At 46.1% G+C, this 16019-nt stretch overlaps 1 protein-coding gene across 1 annotated transcript; it reads right to left on the minus strand.

Annotated features, from left to right (window-relative positions):
- Window positions 1-613: 613 nt before the first annotated feature.
- Window positions 614-1425, minus strand: BOLA1 (bolA family member 1). The gene is made up of 2 exons (XM_080915560.1): window positions 1357-1425; window positions 614-1094 (listed from the first exon to the last, which is right to left on the minus strand). Exon 2 carries the CDS (start codon window positions 1089-1091, stop codon window positions 678-680), a length of 414 nt encoding a protein of 137 aa, XP_080771686.1. The 5' UTR covers window positions 1092-1094; window positions 1357-1425; the 3' UTR covers window positions 614-677.
- Between the last annotated feature and the right edge of the window lie 14594 nt (window positions 1426-16019).

The following is a 16019-nucleotide window of genomic DNA, read 5'->3' on the forward strand; positions in this document are numbered from 1 at the left end:
CCAGCTCCACATAAAAGGGCATTGGGAAGCTGCTTTTGAGCATTAATCGGAGCTTCCCTTGAAAATCTAGCCAGTGTTTATTTCTGTTCTTTTCCTGCTTCAAATGCAGGAATTCCCTCTTTTCTGGGTTAATTTTGGTATCCTTGCAAAACCCAAATAGTTCACTTCCCCAAGAATCCCTTCTCTAGCCTACGGTTAATTTTCGTCTCCTAAGAACGCTTGTAGGGATCTAACAGTCAGGTAAACCTGATGGCCCTCCTGAGCTCAATTCCAGAACCATATGACAGTGGGAGGAGTGGTTCCCAAAAGTTACCCCGTGGCACGCAGGTTTGCTGTGGTGTCAGGCTGCCCCCTCCCTCCACAATAATACACGTAGCTCCAATTTAACAGGGATCAAGAGCCCCATTTGACTTCATGCATCAGCTTCTTTATTAGCATGGCCCTTTCAGACTCATCAGGACCGGGCAGCCTTTCTCTAGTCTAGCTCAGGCAAGGACAGGGGTGAATGGCTGCTCTCTCCCCGGGCTAGCTTAGCTTTAATCAAAAGCTGTTTGGCTTTGCCTGGTGTACATGAGTAGAAAGGGCAGAGGTCTGTACAAATCGAGGAAGAAGGTAGTAGCGATATAGTAGTTTATTCTTAGTCGACCCATTCGATCATTGTTCTCCCAATCCGGGTATTAAGAGGTCCCTCGAGTTTTCTTGCTTCCACCTAGGCAGGGGGGGCTAATGTCCAACTGTGGGTTCTCTCTCCACTGGGCGGGGGTCTTCGCCTGGATGGCCAGCGCGTGTACGGGCCCAGCCAGCTCCTCCGACAGTGCCTCGTGGACCAATCGGTGCCGTTGCAAGGGGCTCATCCCCTCGAAACGAGAGCTCACCACCGCCACACGGAAATGCGTCTCGCTGCCTGCTGGGACTGCGTGGCCACCGCTCTCGTTGCGCAGCTCCAGTACCTCAGGGCTCAGGGCTTGCTCCAACTTGGCGCGGATAGCGGCTTCCACTGGCCCGCCGGCCGCCGATCCCGCGCTGCCCCGCGACACACACACGCGCGTGGCCATGGAGACCGTGCACCGGGCCAGTCGCGCACTTAGCATCCGCTGCGGAGAGACGAAGGACACGGGACTGAGCCCCCACACCCTCCCTACGCACCCCAGATTAGCACACCCTGGGACCGTCTCTGCTCTGCGTGGCAGGATACCGCGGCGTCTACGCCGACAGCAGGGGAACTAAGGCGATTGAACCGCCAGAGCGCTAGGCAAAAGGGAAAGCATGGTTGGGAGCTGAAAAATGGAGCATGTACAACTTGGTCCTTTTGGCTGAGTCAGAGCTTTAACGTCTCTCCGAACCCTAGGGTGGTACCTTTGTATTTGCTGCGCTGCCTGCTGTACCGCAGTTTGATCTAACAACCGAATTTCCGGACGTACAGGGTTGACGCAAACGCGTCAGGAGGCTCGTTAGGAAACGCCGTTCTGGTTGCATCTGGCAGGCGTTACCTAGTAGCCAGAGGTTTCATGGGAATTGTAGTTCCCGCTCCTCTAACCTGTAAAATCCTGCGAGGTCGGAATAAGACCAATGAAAATAAAAGGGTTTCCTGCAAATTTGAGATCGTTGCACCAGATTTGTAGCTTCTTGATCTAGTGACTCAAATAGCTTTAGTCCTTTATACATAACTAATAAAAACAACGTCTCATGTAGCCCAGGTTGGCCTTTATCGCTCTAGGATGCCCATTATTTCATGATGCTCCTGTCTCTACCTCCTATGTGCTGGGATTACTGTCCTGGGTTGCTGATAGAGTACTTCTATAGCAAAAACAGGATTCCTAAGAGTGCAGCGGACCTTGCTCAACTCTGAGGGGAATGTCTGCTGGGACAGTTTACCTCCTAAAATAACCTGTCCTGCCTGAAGCAGAAAATCCAAGTGAGAAGATTAAGACCCTCACATAGCCCACAAAGAGCTGCATTAACTTCTTCATTCCCAAGCCCAGCACCGTGTGTTCCTATGTAGGGTCCCAAGCAGGTTTTTTTCCTCTTGGAGATCCCTTCGTTCCTGAGAGGCTGTCGTGTGTGTGTGTGTGTGTGTGTGTGTGTGTGTGTGTGTGCGCGCGCGCGCGCGCGCTCACGCACGAGCTGATATTTTCACCTGCGGAGGTCGAACTCTGCTCTTTTCCTGCCTTCTGTCTCTTTACTTTATGCTCCTAAATCTAACAGTCACCACCCCTGGATCTCTATTGTAACCCGCCATTGGAGCCTGGCCTTATTTTTCCTTCCCCCACTTGTTTTGCTAAGAACTCCTTCCTTGAATCCGTAGAACATTCCATCCGAGCTATTTTTACCCCAAACACATCCTGTTTTGTACACTCTTAACTGTACCTGGCCTCCCCAAACTTTGTTGTTCACCCCAAATAAAAGGAGTCCCCCAATCAAGCCTGGGTGGCATTCACCCATTATTGAGTGACCCATGTGTGTGTCTCTGTGTGTTTCTTTTTCAATCCCCCAGGCCTCTGTCCAAGGTTTGGTAACAGTGACAGTGCGGGCGTTGTCAGATCTCAATTACTCTACCTTACATTCAAGAAGATGGAAGCCTATCCCATATACTAAACACATAATTATCGTGGGCCAGACCAACAAGGGAGGCACCGGAATAAAGACAGGCCCTGTTCTCAGAACTCACAAAGCACTAGAGAAATCGTCTCGATGTTCATTGTGATACTGTGTGCCGAGTGTACGATGAGAGCGCACAGTTTACTGCAAGCATATTACCCAGATGTGGGGAGAAACAAGGAGACCACGTCCTTGCCTTATTTGGTCAGGACGTGGTAACTGAATGAAATGAGCACATAACTACTCCAAGGAATGTCAGAAGAGGTTTTTACTGCACATATGAGAGAGAACACAGCCAGAGGCATCTGGAAGAGTCTAGAGCAGGAAGATAAAAGAGCAGACTAAACACGGTAAGCAGAACAGGGCTATGAGAGGAGGGAGAAGAGGGGAAAGTGAGAGATGGATGGATGGAGGGGGGGGGGAGAACTAAGAGAGCTCGTAGCCAAAATGACAGGGATATATAGAAATCAGAAGCTGGAGGAAGGGAAGGGAAGCCCCTGGGCTGGAGCAGTTTGGAGGGAGGGTGAGAAGAGCTTAGAGGAGCCATGGGTTCTGAGTCCTGCTGCCAGTGTGTACTTTGGTATAATAGGAACCACAGTTAGCTATTTGTTCCCGGTTTCTTTGGGACCAGACTTATCTCTGGGCTATCCTGGATGGAACTCATAGTGTATACTAGGCTGGCCGCAGACTCATGGAGATCCACCTACCTGTGCCTCCCAAGTGACATACACCCACTCTTGGCTAGAGGTAGAGTTTATTAAGAGGAGATTTTAACACTGATTCAAGTGGGGAGATTAACAGAAGTGTGGAGGAAAAAAGCAGTGCACACAGATGGCCTGTGAGCTTCTCAGGGGAGTTGGCTGCATCTTTACATTAGCCCTTCGATGTTTTGACGGCTTCTGAAGGGTCTTCCTCTAAGGGCTGCTAAGGACTTTAAATTCGATTATAAGGTGGTTTCTGAGATCCACCAGATAACATTACAGCCAATGACGTAAAATCATGAGGTTTGAACAAGTGAGTTAAGATATGCTTTTACTGTAAATATGTTTTTTTGTCTTGTTTGTGAGATTTCCAGAAACCTGTAGTTCTATATCATAGAGAGGCACACAAGGGGATATGTGTGCTTAGGCTGTAAGCGTGGCTCGGGACTCTTTTATCGATACTTGAAAATCTCTATGTAAAAAGAAGACTGCCTCTACCTAAGCAACCTCAGCAAATGCTAACTGTATTGAAACCCTTCACCACAGATGGTGAGAAACTTAAGAGTACATTCTGGAGTAGACACGCCTTCCCTTCCCAGGTCCCCTTTCATTTCTCTGCCTTTCTTTCCTTCCTCAGCCTTGAGTACAAAAGCCATGGAGAGGGGGCGGGTATTGGTGTGTAGATAGGTATGGTTGAAGATCTGCAGCAGAGATGCTAATGATACCATCCAGGGTGCAGGAAAAAGTCCATTTTCTCCAATGGCTAAAGAATTAAAAGGCAGGAAATGTTCAAAAGTCATGCAAAGTTGGTTGGTTAGTTGGTTATTTTAGTTTTTGCTTTTTTAGTTCCCAGGGTTGTGTAGCTCTGGATGTCCTGAAATTCTGTGATCAGACTGGCCTTCCTTGAACCCAAAGATCCACCTGCCTCAGCTTCCCCAGAGCTGGAATCAAAGGTGTGTGCCACCATTGCCAGGTCAAAGGTTTTTATTTTATTTTATTTTACTGGATATTTTCTGTATTTACATTTGAGATGTTATCCCCCTTTTCCCCAATCTCACCCCCCTCCCACTGCCTCCATGAAGGTGCTCCCTCTCCAGGTCAAAGTTTATTAAAAGAGGGCAGTGCTATTGATTTAAAAAAAAAAAAAAAAACCCAAACCGGAAAAAATATCAGGGCAGGCAAGCTGTAATCTCAACAGTGGAGAATGGAGACAAGAGGGAAACATTGCCACCTTGTTTGAGGTCAGCAGGCTTGAAGGACAGCCACAGGGTGGAGACCAGAGCTTTCCAGAAAAAGCTAGGGATCCTAAGTAGTCAGAAAAAGAAGAGCCAGGCTTTGGACAGCATCCGAAGAATGAAAGAAAAGGTGTGTACCTCTCTGGGAAGACCCAACTGTCAGGTCGCAAGGAAATTCCACTTCATGAAATTCCAAAAGGCAGAAGGGACAAATGGTTACCTGTGCTGCCAATTAGTATACCAAAGCATATGGTGGCCTCCAGGCTCTCTCTGCATCTCAAATACCTGTTACCATAGTTCAAGGCCAGCTTTCACCAGCTCACCCTTCTCATCTCCTTGTACCCTAAACTGCCCCCAGCTTACAGCTTCCCCTCCCCCAGCCACTCCTTCTCCCTGCAACCCTGCTCTTTCTTACCGTCTCTCTGCTCTCCCTCTCCCTATGCCTCTGTCTCTTTGCTCTGTCCCTGTCTCCTGGTCAGGTTTTGTCTACTTCTCTCTCTCATATGTATAATAAAACCCTTCCCACGCACCGTACCATGGAGTGGTCATGTGTAACTTGAAATTTTTCAAAGTCTAATTTTAAATGACGGTTCTTAAATGCTTTAAACCTCCTTTCTAGCCCACCACCCACCAGAGGTAGTGAAAAAGAAAGGATGGGGGTGGGGGAGTGGACCTGTTTAGGAAGGTTCTTTGGAGCAACTCCCGTCTATGTTGTCTGGAAATCGGCAGTTTAGTTCACAGGTCAGCAGCTGCAGCTCCATCCACTCACAAACACTTCACGGATACACCAGCAGTCCAGTTCGGTAGAGTCGGGATAGCAGCAGTGGTGGCGTGACCTAGAAGGAACAGCCAGGCCTCGCCCCCCCCCCATCCTCTGCAGGAATCAGCAGGAGGGGACGAGGCCCACCGAACAAGTTCTCTATGCCTCTCGAAGACCAAGAAGCATTTCGCTATGCAAGCAAGCCTAGCTCAGCCTCTGTCACTGTCTGTCAGGTCATTTTTATACGCCCTCCAAACATCACGTGTCCTCCATAGGTCTTGCTTCAGTGCGTGAGTCTGTCTCAACTGACTTCACTCTGCCGATCGGCCCGAGTCCGCAGAACGGACAAGAAACTGCAGCGCACCACCGGATGTTTTTTGGTGCACTTCTCTTTATGGAGTCCCACAAATGGAGCTCAACTACATGCAATGTAAGGCAGACGGATACATCCCTGTTGTTAACGAAGAATCCTCCATCACGTGTCCTTTCACGTGCTTGCTTTAGTAGAGCATCCTTTCACCCGAGTCGGCTTCATGTGTTTGCCTCAGCAAAGCACCATCTAGCAAAACTGACTTTCCAAAGAACCCGAAGTTTTCACTTCCGTCATTTTTATACAAAACCTCAGGACTGTTGGTGGGCACTGTCCTGGTGTGTATGGGTGTGCTGGAGACTGAAGGAAGGAAAAGACTATCATCTCATTAAAGAGATAGTCCACCGATGTCTCTAGGAAGATTTAAGGTGATCCTGGATTTCTTTTCTTTTCTTTCTTTCTTTTTCTTTTCTTTTTTTTTTTTTTTTTTTTTTTTTTTTTTTTTTTTTTTTTTTTTTTGAGACAGAGTTTCTTGTGTAGTCCTGGAACTTCCTCTGTAGACCAGGTTGACCTCAGACTTAGAAATCCACTTGCCTCCCAATGCTTGGATTAAAGGCATGCACAATCACTGGCTGGTTGTGCCTTGTTTTCTAAGGGTGGGCTTGTCTCACCCAGAGGTGATCCCTTGGCCAAGTGGTTGAATGGCTGAACTGGATTAATTACTTCATGTTTTGAGTAACTTGGAACCTTAGGGTTCCACCCACAACTGAGATTTCATCTTCTTGACCAGAAGGAACAGTCTGTAGTGGACAGATGAGGCAGGGGTCAGATCTTGCTAGATTATGGATGGCTTTCTTTGACCATTTTCTCGCCCCAGACCCTAGGTAGCAGCTGAAAGCTAGTTTTACTTAGAGCTGAAACAAGGTGAGACTTTTCCAAGATGTTATATCATTTTAATTTATATAGGTGTATAGAATTTTTATATATTTATATAGTACATATAAGTATATTTATATAGTATATATAAGTATATTTATATAGTATATATTATATATTTATATAGTATATATAAGCTTAAATTATATGTAATATACATACAATATAAGAATATACATTCTTCCATTTTTTAATTTTTAAAAATTTCCGTCCTAGGCCTGAAAAAGTGACTTGGTTAAAAGCATTTTCTGCTCATCCAGGGGGGCTGAGTCGTATATCCAGCTCACCTCAGGCCGCACACTGCTTCTGGCCTTTGCAGGCATCTTTGTTCACATGCGCATACCAACACACAGACATATAACTTTTAAAATAAAATTAGAGGGGGGAGAGAGAGAGAGAGAGAGAGAGAGATCTGGACCATCAAGTCCTGTTCAGTGACAGGGTCCCAAGGGTGGGGCCTCGGAGATGAGAAGATAAAGGACAGAGAGCTGGGGTCAGGTGATCTTGCACAAGCTGTGTCTCACGACAATTCAGTTTATTAAGAAGTACAACATTTTCTACACTATTTGTGGAGGAAAATGGCTAAGGTCAGCAGAAAGCTAAATCAGACAACTTTGGCAAAAGAACACAGGATACCTTACACACATCTCCTTAGGATTGATAACCACAGTCCTTGTCAGGTGGGGATGGGGGAGCCATTTTCCCAGGATCTGAAACCTTAACTCCTTAGAGGCCCTGGCTCCAGTGTAGATCAGACCTTACCAAGCCTGCCCAGGTAAGGATTCAGAACCATGATGCCTTTGTCCTTTCATCAGGGCCTCTGAGAAGACCATGGATCAGTCTGCCTTGCAACAAAATATCAAGCCCAAGCACCAGTGCTTTCTAATTCTCCTTAGATGTCTGCACCTGTGTGTGTGTGTGTGTGTGTGTGTGTGTGTGTGTAGTACATGTTGGATGTACTGGGGTTGGGGGTGAGTGAGGTACTGATAATGCAGACCCAGGTTCACTGACTTCCACCACTATCTTCTTTCCTGCCCTTGTCAGGACTGGGTTGACAGGCTGGGACCACCATGCTCAGAGCCCTCAGAGCCACTATGCCCTGCCTAGACTTACCACTTCTTTCATTGGTACAGGTATTTTATGCACATTTAAGGCATGTTTATACACTTTTGTTTTTGCTAAGCACTTGGAAATAAATTTTACATCCTATGACACTTCATCTCTAAGTCCTGAGGATGCAAGTATTCTGCAATACAACATAACACTGATTGTCAGACTCAAGATAGTCAACACGGAGTGACATTTTCCCTAGCCTCTGAGACATTTAAGATGTTCAGGAAATTTTCAGTATTGGCACAATAGCAGGCAGTATATCTACCTTTTACCTAGATTCACTTACCTTTTGTCCCCCACTCAAATCCCCTACATCCCCTGTTTTTTTGAGACAGTTACACTGTGCAGTCCTGACTGGCCTGGAACTCAGTATGTAGACCAGGTTGGCCTTGAACTCATGGAGCTCCACCTCTTTTGCATTATAAAGTTCTAGGATTATAGGTCCCAGTCACCATTCCTTGTTTCTTACTGGCAACAGTTCACTAGAATTGTATTTTTCATTGAATGTGGGTTTAGTAATGACAAAACAATTGTTTCTGCTGAACCACTTCAGTTAACTGCATTAAAAAAATTATGTGTCTGAGTGTTTGCCTTAATGTGTGTGTGTGTGTGTGTGCATCATATGCATGTCTGGTGCCTGAGGAGGCTAGCAGCACACACACACATAATCCTCTGAAACTGGAGTTAGAGACTCTTGTGAGCTACATGTGGGTGCTGGGAACTGAACCCAGGTCCTTTGTAAGAACAATACGAGCTCTTAATTACTGAGTCATCTCTCCAGCCTCTGGGTACAAAATATTTGACCCTTAACTTCGATATACACACACTCTCCTGTCCTCTAAGAGCAAGGGCATTGTCCTACAATTCCATTATACACCTAACACAACAAAGATTTGTGTAACCTGCCTGTGTCATATGTATCTGACAACATAGTTTACCCAGTCCTCTCCTTAGCATTTAGCATGCTTCAAATATGTCTTCCAAACCCACGTTGACTCTCAGTCCTTACTGTAGTGGTATTAAGAGGGGAGGACTTTAGGAGTGGTGAGGCTGTGAAGGTGCTGCTCTCAGAATCAATTAGTACCTTAGAAACGGGCTTGAGGAAGCAAGGCCATGCCCTCAGCCCTTCTGCAAAGGGTTGTAAAGTCATCTGGACAGTGTCATTCATGAGAAACTGGATTTCACCAGACACCAAGCTTGTCAGCAATTTGGTCTTGACCTAGAACTGGAAAAAAAAATGATGTTCCTTATAAAATTACCCAGTGATACTTTGGTATGGTAGCACAAACAGACCAAGACAGCATCTCATCCAATGCTGAATTTTTAGAAATGGACTTCTTTGGCTTCGAATTTCCATTTTGCAAAGATTACTGTCTGCAGCATGGAAAATGGATTATAAAAGATTCAAGGAAGCTGGAGAGGCAGCTGGGAAGTTAATGCAGCTATGTGAGCGAGGATGACCTCAGGAGAGCGAGTCTCTGCAGCAGCCTCTTGAAACAGCCTGCCTTGTTGCAGAGCGCCCCCTTCAGATTCAGCTGAGCTTCTCATCATCACACAAAAGAATTTCAGGAGCACTAGTATGAAGAGGAGTTGGAGTTCTAAAGGAAGGGCACTGACGGAGATTTCCGAGTGGGAGTCAACACGCAGCTGTGGACAGGAGTTCTAGAGTGTTTCTTACATATGCAGAACTTCGGTTAGATCCCACGGTTGCTGAGGAGACCACAGAGTGGTCCCTAGGAAGTAATGAACCTGATCACAGCTAATCACACCGTCAGAGTAGGATGCAGGGGAGTTAAGGTGTCTTTACTGCAAAGTTTTAAAATCTTATTTGAAAGAGTCCTATCCAGAAACTTTTGGGTCTTCAGCTTTGTGTCTGGAGGAATAAGGTCACATTGAAAAGCCATGCATAGAAATAGCATGCTTCCTGACCATTTCAACATTCTTATCTGAAACATCTCTACAGAAGAGGAATGTGGCCTCTTTGTAGGCAACCTCCCCAGCAGGTTTTGACAACTTTGCTGGAGTGCCTCCTCTCATGAGGGACTTGGGCCAGACTCCCAGTCAGCGACTTCTTCTCTTTCTTAGGTTCCCTGAATTTTCCCTGTTATCCGTCCTGTCTCAGTCTGAGCTAAGGAGGTAGCAGGAATGGGCAGACGCTCTGACTATAAGGCACGGTGAGAGGAAAGCAGCCAAGGCTGTGGCAATAGATTATGAGACAGGAAGTGTAAAAACAATTTCTGTTTGTGCATCCAAAGTTATACAAACTACAAACAATCCCTGTATACCCCTTACCCTGTCATTTGGCCATCTCGTCTTCCTTGTGGCTTTATTTCTCTGGAGGTTCTTAATGTTTTACCAATCATTTAAAAATCCAGACATTTTCTTATATAACAACCAGAATGGTCAGAAACTGTTCCATGACCCTTAACCCCAAATCGCCAGATGCCGTGCTGCTGTCTTGTCACTAATCTGGGCTAGCCCCTCAGGTTAGTCTGTCAGAGCTCTGGGCTAGCCCCTCAGGTTAGTGTGTCAGAGCTCTGGGCTAGCCCCCCAGTTTAGTGTGTCAGAGCTCTGGGCTAGCCCCTCAGGTTAGTGTGTCAGAGCTCTGGGCTAGCCCCCCAGTTTAGTGTGTCAGAGCTCTGGGCTAGCCCCTCAGGTTAGTCTGTCAGAGCTCTGGGCTAGCCCCCCCAGTTTAGTGTGTCAGAGCTCTGGGCTAGCCCCTCAGGTTAGTCTGTCAGAGCTCTGGGCTAGTCCCTCAGGTTAGTCTGTCAGAGCTCTGGGCTAGCCCCTCAGGTTAGTCTGTCAGAGCTCTGGGCTAGCCCCCCAGTTTAGTGTGTCAGAGCTCTGGGCTAGCCCCCCAGTTTAGTGTGTCAGAGCTCTGGGCTAGCCCCCCAGTTTAGTGTGTCAGAGCTCTGGGCTAGTCCCTCAGGTTAGTCTGTCAGAGCTCTGGGCTAGCCCCTCAGGTTAGTCTGTCAGAGCTCTGGGCTAGCCCCTCAGGTTAGTCTGTCAGAGCTCTGGGCTAGCCCCCCAGTTTAGTGTGTCAGAGCTCTGGGCTAGCCCCCCAGTTTAGTGTGTCAGAGCTCTGGGCTAGCCCCCCAGTTTAGTGTGTCAGAGCTCTGGGCTAGTCCCTCAGGTTAGTCTGTCAGAGCTCTGGGCTAGCCCCTCAGGTTAGTCTGTCAGAGCTCTGGGCTAGCCCCTCAGGTTAGTCTGTCAGAGCTCTGGGCTAGCCCCTCAGGTTAGTGTGTCAGAGCTCTGGGCTAGCCCCTCAGGTTAGTCTGTCAGAGCTCTGGGCTAGCCCCCCAGTTTAGTGTGTCAGAGCTCTGGGCTAGCCCCTCAGGTTAGTCTGTCAGAGCTCTGGGCTAGCCCCTCAGGTTAGTCTGTCAGAGCTCTGGGCTAGTCCCTCAGGTTAGTCTGTCAGAGCTCTGGGCTAGCCCCTCAGGTTAGTCTGTCAGAGCTCTGGGCTAGCCCCTCAGGTTAGTCTGTCAGAGCTCTGGGCTAGCCCCCCAGTTTAGTGTGTCAGAGCTCTGGGCTAGCCCCTCAGGTTAGTGTGTCAGAGCTCTGGGCTAGCCCCTCAGGTTAGTCTGTCAGAGCTCTGGGCTAGCCCCCCAGTTTAGTGTGTCAGAACTTTGGCCTTTGCTCTTTGGAGAAAGAGGTTTGGGATGCTGCTCAGTTTAGCACCAAACTCCTGAGTTCAGGACAATCCTCCTGTTTCAGTCTTCTCTGTGTCTGGGACTGTCAGTGGGAGCTGGAACCCCAGCTCATTTTAAGCTAGGATTCTTGATTTATGTTGTAGGATAGAATTTTAGGACCAGTCAACATGAAATAAAAGTTAAAGTTTATTAAGGAAAATTATGTATGTGTGTTTGTGTATGTGTGTGTATGGTTTGTTTTTTAAAGGTGTGTGTGTGTGTGTGTATAAAATGTAATATGGTTGTGTACCTATAATGCCAGGACTGGGTAGGTAGAGGCAGGTAGATCTGTTAGTTCAGGATGGGCCAGCCTGGTCTATGTTACATATCCCAGGCTGCCCAGGACTATACAGTGAGAGACCTTGCTTTCTCCCCACTCCCTTTTGTTGCTGTACTGACTGATTGGTGGATGGATGGATGAATGGATGGATGGATGGATGGATGGATGGATGGAGAATGTTTCTCTGTGTAACCCTAGCTGTCCTAGAACTTTCTATGTATACAAGGCTGGCCTCGAACAGAGATCCACCTGCCTCTGCCTCCTGAGTGTGGAAATTAAAGGTGAGAGACCTTGTCTTTAAAAAAAAGGCAGCTGAACTAAAAATTGCATCCATACTGACCAGGTACTGATTATTTTCTTTTCCAAGCAACACAATATAACAGCAATTTCCACAACACTTACATAGCATTAGACATTATACGTAAGTTACACTTAAAGTGAATAGATTACATTCAAATGTAAGAACTGGGTCTAGTGACATAGACCTAGAATCCCAGATACTCAAGAGGTTGAGGGAGGAGGATCTCAAATTCAAAGCTTTCTTCGGTTACATAGTGAGTTCAAGCCCAGCCTGGGCAACTAAGTGAGACCCTGTCTCAAAAATAACAAAAAGAGTTAGCAGTGTAGCTCAGTGTTAAAGCACTTGCTTAGTTCTGTGTGAAAGAACTTTCCCTGGTGTTTTAGTTAGGGTTACTATTGCTGTGATTAAAAAACCATGATCAAAACCATTTGGGGAGGAAAGAGTTTATTCTGCTTATACTTCCACATCAAAAAGTCTGGACAGGAATTCAAGCAGAGCAGGAACCTAAAGGCAGGAGGCTGGTGCAGAGACCATGGAGGCATGCTGCTTACTAGCTTGCTCCTCATGGCGCAATCAGCCTGCTTTCTCATAGAACCCAGAACTGGGATGGCACCACCCATAATGGGCAGGGCCTTCCCCCATCAATCACTAATTAAGAAAACGCCCTATAGGCTTTCCCACAGTCTCTTCTCATAGAGGCATTTTCTCAACTGACTTTCCTTCCTCTCTGATGACTAGCAGTTGTGTTAGATCTGAGGGGGGAAAAACATTTCTGTGACTGTCTAATTAAAGCATTCTGTATTTAGAGTTGCACAAGGTAAAAGGGCTCAGGACCCCTAAAACCAAATTCTCAGCACAAAGAAGACTTATTTGACCCTATGGGACAAAGGGTGGGGAATAAAAGGCAAAGACATGAGACAGAAGATGAGAGAGAAGGGAAGGAGAGCAAGGGAGAGGCGGCAGGGGCGTTTGTTCCAGAGGGATAGAGAGAAGACGGACATGGCACATAAGCAAATGGCAGTTTATAAAGGTACAAGGGGAAACCCCGTGTTAGGAGGAGGTGTTTAATTGGGCATGTTGTCCAGACAGCTCTCTGGATAATTGGCTGTTAGAAAGGAGGCAATAAAAATAAGTTCAAGAATACATCATGTGGAAGGGGAGCCATCAGGGTGTCTGGGAAGACATTTTCCTAAGCAAAAAGGAAATCACATGTGACACAGGTTCAGAGTTTAGCAAGGCAAGAGGGTGGGCAAACATCATGGGGTTACAAGTTCAGTTTAGGTTGAAAACCACAGTTTGCAGGATGCCTCAGACATAAGGAAGCAGAAACTTAACTCTTCTAAGGAATGGAGACTTAGTAACAATGTATAACAATGTGGCGCTTTAACAACAATGGGGCTCCTGCTTTGGTTTCACAATAGCCAGCCAGTACCTCTGGAGAGACACAACACACACCCCTGCTAGGGAGCCTGTGACAATCCAATGTGGTGATACCATCAAAGTCCAACTTAGTGTCCCAATCAACTTTACTGGGTGTTGGGAACAAGCAAAAGAAACATATTTTAAGCTCTACCATTTCATTTTCAGACTCTATTTAATCATAGGGAGAAACTAAATTCAAGATCCTAGGCCCTAGGGGAGCTTGGGACTTCCCCAAAGCCAAATAGTTTCTGTTGTAAATAGTTATCTGAGTCCAGACATCTCAGGGACACCTTGTAAGGAGACAGCTGTCTGGATCCGGCCCTCTCAAGGACAACTTCTCCATCTTGCTGGCAGGGTCAAACAAGTTCATGTTCCCAGGCCTAAGAATGAACACCCATCCCACCTCTCTAAATGTTTTCTTAAGTGTCTATTAACAAGTAAAGACCATAGAAACTGATATTATCTAAACCAAGATGCATAAGTTATAAAAACACATAACTAGTTGCTTGTTATACCTTAATTAATTACATGCAGCCGACCTGTTTCTTTGTCCCCTTATCACTATGAGCTCTGGACCTAATGCCTAGGAGAATACATTAAAGATCTTGAAGCCAGGTGCCCTGGAGACAGCCCATTCTCCAATGGTACTCCCTTGTTTAACCCATAATGTCAAAATACAACTGTATAACACTGCAGCTCCCCCTGCCCAACTTTGTGTTCTCCTTCTTTTAAAATGTTGTATAATTTCCCTTTGGGACTCATTCAGATCCTTGTTTGCTCACCTCCCTGGGTGCTCGGAAAATAAAGCTTTCATTTTAAAGCTTCCGTCTCTAAGGTGAATTTTTTCCGCTTCCACCCCCGGACCCAACATTGGGGTTACTTACAGGAATAGAAATGACTCAGACAGCTGTACCCCAAAGCCTACTCCAGCATGGACAATGTAACAGCTTACAGACACTGGGAGCCCAGAGTACACTACACCGCCTATAGGCAGCTCAACAGGTTAGAGGATGTGTTTCCCAAGTGATTCAGTTGGTCTAACCTTTTCAGGTAGCTTGGCTTCTCTGAGAGTCACTATGAAAGGGCAGCGTAAACCCCATTTGCCTCCATTCTAAGGACCAGGCCCAATTTCAAAAAAGGTTATAAGGCATCAGCTTCAGAAATAGACCATAAGTCTCAGAAACTAAGTCATAAGACTAGGAACAGACCATAAAATTCAGAACAAGATCATAAACCTCTCCCAAAGCAGCCTGGGGACAACCACAGAAATGGGGAAATACCTTATCTCAGGATGCGCCGCCTGCACTGGAAAAACATTCACAATGTAGCAATGCAGGTCACTGGCCATCTGTGGCCCCCTAGCACCCACCCATGAAAGCTTGGATTTCATAATCCTTCTAGAGAGTTCCTGTGGTCCCCTATAAGAAGGCCTGCATGCCTTTGTCTGGGGTCGCCATTTCAAAGAATAGTTGACCCCTGCGTGCTGGTTATTTCTGTAGAATAAACGCTCCATTTTTGCACACCATCTGAGTCTGGGGTCTTCTTTCAGTGGTTTTCAGACCCTACAACTCTAAGCAGTCTTCACTGTGTACTCTTGGGGAGGGATGGACCTAGAGAATCTGCTCAGTTTCAGGGACTAGCTGAAGCTATTTTGAGTTATTTCCTTTCTGCCTTAAGATTTTCCCTGCAGATGGAATGTATCAATCATGGAAGAAACTCCGCCTATGTTCAGCCCCAACACTGCAAAACAATACAAAAGGAAGCAGCAAAAATACTATATATTTCACAGGCCACTGAGCACTGCTGTATTGCTATCATTCATACTAGAACCAATCCCCTGAGTGTTGCAATATCCTTTTCAACCCAATCGCCAATTTGTTGCATTTTCCTCTTCAACCCAAATAAACCCATTTAATGAAAACACGACTCAGTAATTAGGAAAACAAACTGTGGCCTACCAAACTATTTTGGGCAGATTTACCACTACACTCTCTATTCCCCTCCTAAGAAACCCCTCTCTCTTGCCGTGAACAGTCCTCTTGTTCCGGTTCCGTCCAACCCTCCTCCTCTGACTCCTCTTTCCTTTTACTCCCTGACTCCTCCCCTTCCATTTCCTCTCCCTTGACCCACCTCCTCTCCCTGTCTAATCATGCATTGCCTTAACATAAATCTACACTTGAGGAATGACTGGGGACAGAGGGTTTGCATTATCTGAGGTCACAGGTATCAGCTGAACATCTTGGGATGCTTCATTTTTGGAATTAAGAGGACCACTGTGTTTAGAGTGTATGTGATTTTTTGTTTGTTTGTTTGTTTTTCATTATTGTTTTGTGCACAAATTTTAGTTTGGGAAGTATGCTCGAGGTGGATCTTAGTCAGGGGTTATTGAAGATAAAAAACAATTACCGGAATAGGTGCATGTTTTGTGGGGTGTGTACAAAATCACCTGAAGAGATAGCATATGGTCAAAACAGAATTGTGATGGTGAACTTTATGATTAAAAGTTTAAAATTACTGTGCTTAAGTGAACTAATAAATAAAATTACCCTTCAAACGTTAAGGTCTGTTACAGGTTGTTTTTCTAATTGTTTGGTCTTGTACCAAACTGTTTTAACCAAAGCAAGAAATGCTAATAGGTCATTAGGTTAACTGCTGTTTCTGCTTCTGTAAACAG

The sequence above is a fragment of the Micromys minutus genome (genome assembly GCF_963924665.1).
Source record: "Micromys minutus genome assembly, chromosome: 4".
Taxonomy (NCBI): Eukaryota; Metazoa; Chordata; class Mammalia; order Rodentia; family Muridae; genus Micromys; species Micromys minutus.

Coding starts and splice junctions, on each gene's coding strand:
- BOLA1 (XM_080915560.1), bottom strand. CDS start 1,091: ATGCTAAGTGCGCGACTGGCCCGGTGCACGGTCTCCATGGCCACGCGC.